This window comes from Thunnus albacares, chromosome 9 (genome assembly GCF_914725855.1).
Source record: "Thunnus albacares chromosome 9, fThuAlb1.1, whole genome shotgun sequence".
Classification (NCBI taxonomy): domain Eukaryota; kingdom Metazoa; phylum Chordata; class Actinopteri; order Scombriformes; family Scombridae; genus Thunnus; species Thunnus albacares.
The window spans coordinates 3,132,378-3,145,203 of record NC_058114.1 but is presented as its reverse complement, the minus strand read 5'-3'; the positions used below and the strand labels follow the sequence as shown (position 1 = coordinate 3,145,203).

Here is a 12,826-nt window from a genome sequence, read left to right as displayed (position 1 = left end):
AAATATTCGTGACTAATGAAGCGTGAAGTTACTCAAAACTGTTTGTTTTTGCATGCATTTGTTGCGTGTCTGTGGTTATCTGCTCTAGGGTGCAGTCAGCCTTGTTGTTCTCAGCTCTGCGGGTTTGTGTTTGACATTAACTCGGACTGACAGCAGGTCTCAGGCTGCTCCGCAACACAAACTGTCAGTCAGACGTCTGTGAGGTTGACTAGTTTGCCTCAGTGCTGTCAGATCAAACTGAGCGGCTGCTTAAAGGCTTCAGCATGTTTCTAATGTGTCGTCCAAACACATCTATGGGCAAAAGTGTTTATAGCTGTTCTGAACAGACACATTTGACGGAGGAGTGAAAAGGCTGCACTCACACAGTCTCTCCTCCGTGGCGTTCAGGGAGTTCACACAAAAAGTGTGTTCAAACCTGCTTTCTTAGCTCCAAGCACCCAACCAATCCCTGCATAAAATGGACCTTAATGCTGGATCGTCCATTTCAGAAAGTTAGGGTTGTTGAACAGCAGATGCTCCCTGTGTGGGGAGGGGGCTCCCAGCGCTGTTCGACTAATCACCAAACACTTTGAAGCATACAGATGCCTTAAAGCACGAGTTCACAATTGTTCAAGTCTGTCTTCAAACAACAGTCAGGTATCAAAGTTCCCTTTTTTTTGTTTCCCTGTTGAGCTGCAGTGGAAAAAAAGTGACCAAAAAGAGAGAATTTTGTACTAAAAAGACTGTAACTTCAGAGGATATCCTCTTAATTTGACTAACTCACACTGTTTAAGCCTCACATTAGTTACAGACAAACTTTAGATTATATTTTTACCTGAAATACAAAAATACATTACATTGAAAGCACATCAGGAAGGGATCTTAGACAGTCCAGCATTAACAGGAGGACTGATCACAGCAAGACAACACAGCTAGCTTTAAGATATCGCAGCTACTCATGGGCCATCAAACAAATTGAAAATGGGAAATCTCTACGGATCTTTTGTGGAGTTTTTTCCCCCAGACTTTAGAAAACTCCCAAAGCCGCTCGGCCAACAACAGAAGATATTAACAGAAGATATTTACATCTTTACTGCGTTATTACATCTCCGACAGGTAAAAATCTGTGGTTGTTAATGCTAAAACTATGTTTACATGTTCGTTTGTAACAACGCGTTGTAGCAGAGTTACTTCCTGAGCTTGCGAGGCAGCTGGATTCGCGAGATCACGACATCACGAGATCCACCGGTAGTTTGAACCAATCAGCATCTTGTGAGGATTCTCACATGATCTTGCGAATCCAGCTGCCTTGCGAGGTAAGACGGTGATAGACAGATGGTTCATCCAATCACGTGCCAAGTATTTTTTGAAAGTGCCGCCCTTTTCCAAACAAGGCGACTTCTCGATGGTTCTGTGTAACAAACCATCTGGTGCGTCATGTTAGTTACTTCCCACCACTCGTTAGATTAGTAGATACCAGTAAAATGAAATAAAGTTAGTGTCCAAACAGTAGCAAGTGCAAGTAGATCATAATTTATTATTATTATTTAATTGTAATTTAGAATGTAAGCTGTACGTGTTTATGTACATGTGTAATGTGTTGCTGTTTTTTTTACTCTGAATGATCTGCAGCATAACGAACAGCTTTATTTGCTCTCGCCATCTTTTTCTGTCACTTTGCATTAGTGGAAGTATATTCTGAGCTGTCCTCAGCTCAGAGGACCATGTATGCTGGAAACTGTGCTCAACATGATGTTCTGGCAGTAGTAGCAAAAATACAGGAAATTTTGAAACCCATGACAACATTAAACAAAAAAAAAACAGTTGTAGAACAGATGAAAAACAGTTGAAACGCATCTGTTTCTTTTAAAAGATGTTTATCAGTGAGAGTCTGTTAAAAAAAGAGAAACAAAGAGCTTTAAATACACTGTTTTGCCTGCCAGGACGGAGGAAGGTCACGAACAGACAGTGGACAGAAAGACAAACTGTTTCTACTGCCCCTGCAGTGTTTGACCTGTTTTCCATCGGCCACTATAGACCCGATGACCCACATTATGTTGATCTGAGAGCCCTCGGGCCCGCTGTGTGCGTGCATGTGTGAACGCTGTGCGTGCTCATACTGTACATTGCATGTGAGAGCATTTCCAAGCGCAGCATAAGCAAGCAACAAGGCTCATGTGCACCTGTGTTGTGTGTCAGTGTGTCAGTAATCTGACCTGCTGTACACGGATACATAAAGTTCTGTCATTTCAGATTGATGCACAGAACAGAACATCAAATCATCAACACATGCAGATACCTGCACTTGAGCCGACTGACAGCCAGTTCAGTCCAGTTTGTTGCTGCATCCAGAGCCAAGAGTTAAAAGTGGAGGTGTTGCTGGGTACAGAGGAAGGGGGTAGGGGGGGGGGGGGGCAGAGTGGTAGATGGCTATACACAGGGGGGGTTGCGGAGAAGACAGATACAGCAGGTGTTTGTATCCCTACCGGCTATTTATAGTCCTGCTGAGCTCCCAGAGATACGGGTCAGCACGTGAGACTCGTGTGTTGTGGAGTCTCTGCAGCACTGAGCAGGTTCTGCAAAGTTGTTTATTGTCCGTATGGAAACATACACAAACACCTCAGAGTGCATTCATGTTCTCGTGTTTAATATAAATATATATATTATGTCATAAAACAATCTGCACATAACACACAAAAACAGTGTTTGGGGTGAATAATGTTAACCTGCTGTTCCAGCCGAGCAGATGTTAATATATTTTGTGGTCTTGATATGAATTGATTCTACGTCAATATTGTAATAAAACACCAGTTTTTTACCAGGGATTTTACTCATCAGACATTGTTGATTTACCTTAAAACTGCAACAATTAATAGTTTTAGATTAACAGCAGAAAATGTGTAAACTGTCCTCAGACAGACTGCAGAACATCGTCATCAATTTTTTTATACTTTTTAACGTAGATTTACATTTGCTTACATATGATAGCGTTCATAATTCTAACATTCTTACAGTATTTTATATATATTATGTATTTTATAATGAAAATAAATAATAATAACAATAATAATAGTAAAGAAAAAACAAGGTAGTATGATAAACTATACATATACACATACATATCTACACACATACACACGGGGGAAAAAACTAAAGAAAAGAATCAAACAAGCTCATTGATTAACTCATTTATCATTTATCTATGCTAAGTAATTCTTTGGTCCCTATGTTTAACATTGATTTGATCAAAGCATCTTTTACTCCTCAAACTCTTAAAGGCTGAATCCTTATTTTATAACTCGGCATCTGCCTCTTTTTTAGAATAAATCCCTCAATATTGTTTAATTATGAGCCTCATATTTAATCCATGTATTCCTAATTCTTTATTCCTATTCTACAGAGCTTTTTAGCTGCTTTTAGCTCATTATTTTAGTTTTCTGGCCACAGCTTTACTGTATGGTTCAGGCTCAGTGCTCCCAGCAATATAAAATGTGATTTTACCACAATCATGCAGCTTTATTAGTTGTCCTGATAACAATTACTTACAATACTACTTAAAAAAATCCCACTGTTTAGTGTCTATAACATGTAATAAATGGTTTATAACACACTATAATGTAGTTATTAGCAGATATAAGAACATTTCTAAGCATTGATTAATGTACAGCATATGTCTTCTGCTGTGAAGACATATTTTATACTTTCACAACTGTGTTTTACTATATTTTCATTCATTACCTGTTTGTACAGCAGCCTGTACTTATAGATGCCCACAGGAGGAATTATATATCTGCTATATATCTGATATCTGCTTATATCTACATTATAGTGTGTTATAAACATGTAATAAATGTTTATTTACTGCTTATGAATGCTAAATAGGGGGACTTCTTCATTATGACGGCTAAATCTACATTCATTTCCACTGAGTATCCCATGGAGCCGATCACTGTTGTTAAAACTGAACTTTACTTCCTATTTGCGAGTTCTTATCGTTGTGTTTAATGTGTCTTCTTGTCGTTTTCAGAACATCGAGTTGAAGGTTGAAGTGGAGAGTCTGAAAAAGGAGCTTGAGGAGAAACAGCAGTTTCTGGACAAAGCACTGTGAGTACGACTTCTGCTCAGATTTAGAGAAACTTGAGTGAGAAACTGCAAAAAAGAAACACTCTTGCTGTCGCTAGTTTGATTATTTCCCATGAGTCCACAAATCAGAGGCTCGGGCACCCTCAGTCGGGGACACGGCGGCCTCTCATCACACGCGAGCCCGCTGGCCTGTAGACTCACCTAGCTATCACAACACAGACTAAGCTCTGAGGAATGCCATGCATGGACTCGGCAGCGAAATGCTTTTGAAGAGGATGAAGTGGCTCTGTGTTCTGGGACGGAGGATGGAGAGGGGATAAGGTTGAGGAGGTGAAGGGAGGCGGACTGTGGGTTTGTTTTGAAGGGGGGAGGTTTGGAGTAGTAGGGGAGAGTAAAAGGGCAGAGGTGCCTTGTGGTTTATTGCGTTGCTGAGTCTGGAACTATTTGAGCTCCAGCACCTGTCTGCATGTGAAGCAGCTGTCTGTCAGTGTATCAGTTTCTTTTAAACTCCTCTCCTCTCTGCCAACACACTCTGCGATCAGAACAATGACCTGCAAACCCAGCTTGTGCTTTCTGATAGTTTGCTCTCTGTGATAGTGTTTTCCATCTGAGCCGAGATTCAAACTGTTTCAAGTCCTTCTAAATACAATATGAACGTTGACAGAGTTAGACCATTCTTCCCTTCTCTCCATACTGAGCTGATTCTCCCCTAACATACTCCACTCCACTGTAAGAAATGGAGAAACGTATTGGTTGAATCTTACTGAGCCCCCACAGTCCCAGAGGATAATTAGGGAGCGAGCCCGTGTTTGTTTGTTTGTTTCTTTCTTTATTATTACGCCACTTAAACCCTTAATTTGACCCCCTAAACATGCTCAAAAACTCACCAAATTTGGCATGCACAGCAGGTCTGGTGAAACATTTGATAAAATGTAAAAAGTGACCCCCAAAGTGCCAAAATGTGCTCTCTAGCGCCACCTTTATAACTAAAATGGCTTGTGCTCAAAATATATTTATTATCTTGTGCACAAAAGATATTAGATCCATATTTTGCATAAAAGATAATAACTTTTTCACACAAGATTTAAAAAAAATATCTTTCAGGACTTAGATTTAGACAACAGGCATATTTGTTGTATGGTAAATGGACTGTACTTGTATTGCTCCTTTCTAGTCTTCCGACCACTCAAAGCACTTTTACACTACAAATCACATTCACCCATTCATACACTGAATGGGTACAGGAGCTACCATGCAAGGTCCCAACCTGCCCATCAGAGGAAATCTAACCATTCACACACATTCATACACTGACGGCACAGCCATCAGGAGCAATTCGGGGGTTAAGTATCGTGCCCAAGGACACATCGGCATGTGGACTGGAGGAGCCGGGAATCGAACCGCCGATCTTCCGATTAGCGGACGACTTGCTCTACCTGCTGAGCCACAGTCATATGTCAGGTGTCTCTCTCTTGCCCCATGTATCTCATCTTTCTCCACTATCTGCTGCCATGAAATATGAATGAATGTCATATGAAACATATCTGATAAGTCCCCCTTTATAAAGGGTTTTTATTATGTTAGTATACCATTTAGATAATTTATAAGCAATTAATAAGAATAACTTTTGGGTTGCAAGGTTGTGGAAAATACTCTTCCAGTATCAGACTTACTTTGTCTGGTTTGACTTTGACGTACCGTCTAGAAAAGTGCAGCAGGGTATCTGGACCAATATCCAGATCCAAAGTTTATAGCAATGATGCATAAATGCTTCACAATTCTTCCTACTCCATTGCACAAATGTAGCAGTAATTAAAATCCCTCAGAGAATTATCTGCTGAGCTTAGCCTCTTTTAGCTCGTAGTTTTGGTTTTGCAGCACAGCAACAGCCAGCAACAAACAGCAGACAGACACAGTTAGCATCTAGCAGCTAAACGAGATATTAGAGATATTTTTCCCAGGAGTTTCTGGAGACCGAACCAAAGCTAAAAGAAGAGTGAATATTGATCATGTTGCTTTTGTATCTGTTGGATCGGCTGTTTGAGATGATAATATATCAGGGCTGACTGTGTTTCTTCAGCTTTTGTGTAGACTTCTTCTCCTCACATGTGGCCAAAAAAATTATGTTTTTTGGTGCAGTTTTCTGGACATTTTGGACATTAGGTTTCAGAATCGACACTGAAATCTGTTTATTTTGTTGCTTCATATTCCAAAAGAAATTCAAGACAAGACTTGTAGTCAGCATGTCTGTTAGCTTTGTAAATGATCATTATCCGTAATGGATGGAAGTCACAGCAGCACCATTAGCTCAGTGTTTTATAGACAATAATCAAGTCAGTCAAATAAGCACTTTGTCAAAATAATGAAACAGGGCAGAAATTCCAGCCAATGAGGAGAGTAAATGTGTTCATGTTGGGTGAAGTTCAGTCTCTCTCAATCTCCTGCTGTTTCATAAATAAACTCCCAGGCCACAGTTTATCATTAGAGCTATTAACAGAGCCCGGCTGATGGACGAGAGGAGGAAAAGCCGAGTGTGACCTCCTGCCTGTAGAAGTTGCTGAGTGGTGGAGCAGCGACAGACCATAATAATCTCCACCTCCGTCCCTCAGAGGAGGTCAGGAGACGTCCCCCCCCCCTCCCCCACTCCTGGAGTCCATGTTTCCTTTCCCCCCTGCAGAAACCTGTTGTTTTGAACTCAGATGTTTGTTTGTTAGCAGGATATCTTAAAAGCCCCTAAATACATTGTGATTTAATTTTTGTTTCTGGTTTGGATCCAGATCCAGATCAGTAGCAGCACATCCAGTATTTATAACAGCTGGGCCACTTTAATGTGCTATTTCACACAATAAGTTACATGAATTTAGTGAACGTGATTATAGTTTAATCTGTCATCAACTAATTAAATCAATCATGAAACAAGGTGCATCAGGATCTGAGTGGAAACCCTGACAGCACTTTAGATCATATTCATTAGTCAGACATACAATCAAAATTCTTTTTTCCTGGTTTTCTTGTATAAAGACAAACATCTATTTCTACCAAAACAGATTTTATGCAACGTTTTTAATTTGATTCTTTTTCACCACTTGTTACAGATTCCATCTAACCTTTAATCCTCTTAAGATGAGCCTGAAAATGTTCTTGTTGACATGAAAACATTGTGCAGTTGCAACCAGTTTCTCATGACAAACAGTCATATCAACGCTGAGCGATCCTGACAAACTGAATGGCGATTAACCTGCAGGTGCTGCTACGCTAACTGGATTAAAGGCACCCTTAGGAGTCACATTTACGTTCAGTGTTTATTGTGTGCGTCCTTGAGACTTACTGTAACCAACATGTTGAATGTATTTGCTTTATTTATACAACAAAGACACACAAATGCTTTTTAAATGTTAACAGTTGTGCATTGTTTACATCCATGTTTGCTAGCTTGCAGGCTACTTCTTCACTGGCCTTGTTGGCACACTGCTGTGTTTCTTTAAGCTTCTTTTGGCAGAATTGTGTATCTCGTCACTGTGTGCTCGTGTACATGTATAACATACAAACAAAACAGGGAGCCTATTGTTAAAACTTTGCTCTATAGCACTACTAGTGGTCAAAAACACCACGGGGTATCTTTAAACAACCATAAGTCTTTACAGTGGTCATCATGACCTGCATGATTATGTATAATCATCCGGTTCTCACTCCCAACTCGTCATATATCGACGCTTGGTCAGGGCCCCGTGGCGTCCCTTTTTAACGCACTGGGTACCCCTTTAGCGTCGTTTTTTAACGTGCAGGGCAGTCCGACGACGTCTATATAAGGTGACAAATTTCAGCCTAGTCGCCGGAATAAAACGTTGGCATTGTACGTCTCTGCAAACCAGAGATACGTTGAATATGTACATTTCAACACCTGTAATACATATCATATCAACATTTCTGAAGTGACGTACTTCACATGACATCTATATAAGCTGATTTACTTTCTTATTAGGAGGTGGAGGAGTCGGTGGATGGCTTGTAATGTCGTTGGCAGAAAGACCACCTTGCCGCTTTTGTTTATTTTATAACCCTAACCCTAAAACCTGACCCTGACCCTTTAACCCAAACCATGATCTTTTCCTAACCCTAACCAAGTGGTTTTTGTGCCTAAACCTAACCAGACCTTAACCACTGCGTTGTCACACCATAAAACATATAATATAATTTTTAACAGTGACTGTTGTGATACTGCGCGTTGAAAAATGACGCTAAAGGGGTACCCAATGCAATAAAAAGTGATGCCAGGGGGGTCCTGACCAAGCTTCAATATGTGACGAGTTGGGAGTGAGAACGTGTTGGTATAACAGTGTTTATTTTGATGCAGATCTGCATGCAGATTAAAATATTGACCATTTCCCGTTATTAAAATAATAAAAAGCTACAGTAGGTGCTTTCTCCTCTATTTGAGGAAGCAGACTAGAAAGAAACAGCACAAAGTGTTTAGAAAACAGCGTCAGATTTGTGATATTTTTAAGCCTCTTCTACTGTGACAGAGTTCTCTCACCATGATGACACCAAACCATTCAAGAATAACATCCTATAAGACTTGCAGCGCACTGATATATAAAGTAACTAACTGAGACATATCAGATTTTGTGGGATACAATCCAAAGTGTTTATACATACAAACATGCAGCACATCATTAGTCTGCTGGGACTCCTGTTAATGACAGTCTGACCGAAGTGACCCGACATGAATAAATCATGAATGTTTGGTGTCTTCGGGGGGAAAAGAAGTCAATGAAATAAAACCCATCTGCTGCTGCATTCAGCGTTTTTATTGCATACATGTATTATTCACTGACTTTCTGCAAACACACTGACTTCATTCAAGCTGCAAAATATCTGCAGGTTAATTCAACATTGACAAGAGAGATTTTTGCATATAAACACATTTTTTTTACTCATATTTTCACATTACGATGTTCAATTAACACCTTTCACATTAATTTAATAGATGTCCAATGAGGAGCCAGAATAACATGTTTCAACAGCATCTTTTTATTCATGTTTTATTAACATTCAATCTAGAAATTAAATGAAAGTTTTTAGGACGTCTTCTGAAAGTTCCTCACAGACAATCAAACATTTTTAAAGGGTTTTAAAGGGCAAAAAGTCTTTCTAGACATTCTTCTTTAAGCTCCCCTTTTACTTTTTTCAGACATCATCTGAAGGTTCTTCATTGACCTTCAAACAACTTTCACTTGTCATTACTTTAAATGTTTGTTTTTGCTGTCAACTACATTGTTTAAAAGGCTCTTGTTAAGTTTCTCAAATGTTTCCAGACTTGATCTCACTCCCCTTAAAGTAAGCTTTTAATTTTTGCTGCTTTTAAAGTGTTTTCTCCAAACTATGTGACATCATCATAGGTCAACCGCAGAGTGCCTGTCCAATCAGAATGAAGCAGAGCTGCAGCGTCGCTTGGCGGAGCGGCAGGAGGAGATCAGCCACATGCAGGAAATCCTCGAAACCAAAGTTCAGCTACTGCAAGAGGTACAAACACACACAAACACAAACAAACACACACAAACACACACAAACATGCTGATGTCGTTTAAAGGGCATCAAAAAGACTCGGAGCAGGTTTGCATTAGTTCGATGTTTATCACACATTAAGCAGCTTCTTCTCCCGTCTGTGCTGCGTTCACAGGAGGCCCTGCTGGCGCGAGGCGAGGCTGAGCAGATGGCCTCTCTGGCGGACTCGGAGGCCCAGCGATGCCTGGCTCTGGAGAGAGAGATGGTGAAGAGGATGGAGGAGTGTGGAGGCGACGTGGGACGACTCGCCCAGCAGGCCCTGGCGGATAAAGACAGGTGACTTCCGGATTTGGCCCTCATCTCGGAGAATCAGAAATGTGTCTGTTTTTGCTGAAACGGTGACAATTTGGTTTAAAATGGATTTCATAGACTGTAGACAGATGTTTTATAGGTTTCTGTTTGATGGATTTACAGTAGTGGTGAAATAGTTAATAAATAAATTAGTCAGTAACATAAAACCGACAGCTTCTATCAGTTTTATATAATTATATATTGAATATCTTCGTGTTTTGGACTGTTGGTGGGACAAAATAAGAGATGAAATGGAAATTTTTATCATTTTCTGTCCAGTTATAGACTAAATAATTTATGAGTTAATTGAAATCTGGAATGGGAATGATCATTAGTTGGCTCTGAGGTTCTGGAAGATGTCTGCTGTTGATATCTGTGCTATTCACAGCTCGGCGGCGCTGACAGATCTGTTGGCTCTGACGCTTTTATCTACTGACCTTGTCAAAAACAGTCTCCTGCCTGGAACAAAGAGCCACATCTCTGACCTACATACTGTATCCGACCCCAGTAGAGGCTCGCAGTTAGATATGTAGAGTGTAGAAACTTTAACTGTTGTTCTCCATCTCTCTCTCTCTCTCTCTCTCTCTCTCTCAGGGTGATCGAGGAGTTGAAGCAGCAGAAACGTTCACTGGGCCTGCAGGTCGAGGAGCTCGAGGTCAAAGTTCAAAACCTTTCCTCTTCTGTCAGGAAGAAGGAGCTGGGAGCTGAGGTATATTTACCTCCTCTTCATCTATACACAGATATAAACTTACAGACCAAACAAGTCGGACTTAATCACATAGTACGAACACATGTTCCTCCAATCAGATCACATGACACAAGACAACTGTGTCTGTATTTAAACTCCTAAAAGTGAAGAAACATTTATCACATGATTCACTCTGACTGACAGAAAACTGTAAGAAAAATCTTAAAGAGCAGCTATAATTAATAATTGCATAAATAATCATATGTACTTCATATTTGGAGATGAAGAACCAATCAGATATATTGATTTAACCCACATTCTCAGTGATTTTATTCTGCAAAATTCAAACAATTATTTTTATTATCTATTAATCTGAACATTATTTTCTCAATTAAACAATTAATTCTTAATCAGTTTGTCTATAAAATGTCAAAAAATAAAAATAAGAGCCCACGGTCACTACACCAATAATCAAAAATCCAAAGATATTCAGTTTATAATTGTGTACGATGCAGAAAAGCTTCTAATCTTCACATTTGAGAAGCCGCAACTAGCAGCCAAACCAGCTGGTATTTATTATTATTATTAAATGTCTAAAACAATAATTCAATTATTAATTGTATTTACATAGCCCAATATCACCAAGGTTACAAAGTTCTTCATGAGGTTTACAGTATATAGCAAACATTGCAACACTTTCTTTACTTAAACCTTCAATTCAGATAAAGAAAAACTCCCCAAAAAAGCCTTTAAATGGGAAAGAAAGTAAATAAACTTCAGGAGGAGCAGCAGAGGAGGGTTCCTCTGTGTGCAGAACGGATAAAATAGCAGGAAAATCAAGTATAAATAAAGTCTGACACCTTCAGTATCCACACTAGATACTTAACATATGAAAAAACATCCAAATATATAAATGAGTCTGATATTTATAAAATGACACTGTGCCAACACAGTTTCATCTGAACCAATTTAAGACCTCTAGAGCTAAAAAACAAAGAGATTTTATTCATAAACTTGCCTTTTTTTTATTTCCATCTTTATATTAAGTCTTAAATTTCACTCTGAAACACCGGTTGCCCTCCTCCTCCTCCTCTTCCTCCCTCCTCCTCCTCCTCTCTGTGTTCTGCGTGTTTCTGGCTCAGACTGCAACCAGGCCACCAGGCTTAGATATCAAACTGTTTTTATATCCACATGTGGGTCAGTGGAACTTTGGCAAAGCGGTCGAGCTGCACGTTACCCTTAAGATGAAAACACGTGTATGTTATTTTTGGGTTTTAATAAATACTGTACTCGCTACCTGATACGGCGGCTCATATGTTTTGGGCTCATGACTCATCACTTTGCATAAAATATCAAAACCATCTTTTGTCTTATTTTCAATTTAAAAAGGAGACGTAGTAAGAAAAACACATTTTAGTTTGTTTTATCTTTGTAACATAAGTTCACTTCTTTCCCCAACAGAGTCACAACGACCACCGAGTCCATGCAGAGATGCAGGTAAGACGAAGATTCACCTGGTTTCTATTTATTTATTTATTGAACAGTAGAGACTCTCAATCTACTCAACAACACATTTACAGACTTGTTTTACTGGTTTCTGTTGTTGTTGTTGTTGTTGTTGTTGTTGTTGTTGGTGAGTTGGACGTCAGATAAAACACCATTATGAGTCCCAGTCTTCCCAGTTCTTCCTCCTCTCAGATCATGAAGAGGCAGCTCCACCTAGTGGCGTCTAATCTGCACTGCATAGATGAAAAATGCATTTATTTTGAGGTGTACTGTCTGGGAGACTCTCTACTGTTATTAGATTAAATACTTTAACTTTAAATGCAGAAGTTTTATTTGTAGTTAAGTATTTGACCAGTTTACTTTCTTCAATCTCCTATCCGTCCTTCGCTCATTTCTTCCCTCGTTCCTTCTTTCAATTCTTTCCTTTTTTCTAATCTTGAGAGATGAGAACTCCAGCAACACGTGTAGTATGAAGAACAACTTTATTAGTCGACTGACGCGTTTCGGCTTGCGGCTTTCATCAGTGTGGACGATGACCCTGATGAAGGCCGCAAGCCGAAAGACTTCCTTCCCTTCTCCGTGCACCTTGGAAGTAGTTGTACCAGAGATCCTTATTCTTCATCTACAACTTCCTTCTGCTCTTCCTCCTTAATTTATTCTTTACTTCTGTCATTCCTTGTTTCCACTGGTTGATTTGTTTAAGTGAATGAATGT

The 12,826-nt window shown here is 39.6% G+C and overlaps 1 protein-coding gene across 1 annotated transcript in view; it reads left to right on the top strand.

Annotated features, from left to right (window-relative positions):
* LOC122989413 (phosphodiesterase 4D interacting protein) overlaps window positions 1-12,826 on the top strand; it is a 110,357-nt gene that overhangs the window by 47,301 nt on the left and 50,230 nt on the right. The window contains exons 5-9 of the mRNA XM_044362283.1: window positions 4,007-4,083; window positions 9,462-9,585; window positions 9,743-9,903; window positions 10,513-10,627; window positions 12,068-12,103. Of these exons, the coding sequence (XP_044218218.1) occupies window positions 4,007-4,083; window positions 9,462-9,585; window positions 9,743-9,903; window positions 10,513-10,627; window positions 12,068-12,103 (513 nt within the window). The remainder of the gene's footprint in view (window positions 1-4,006; window positions 4,084-9,461; window positions 9,586-9,742; window positions 9,904-10,512; window positions 10,628-12,067; window positions 12,104-12,826) is intronic.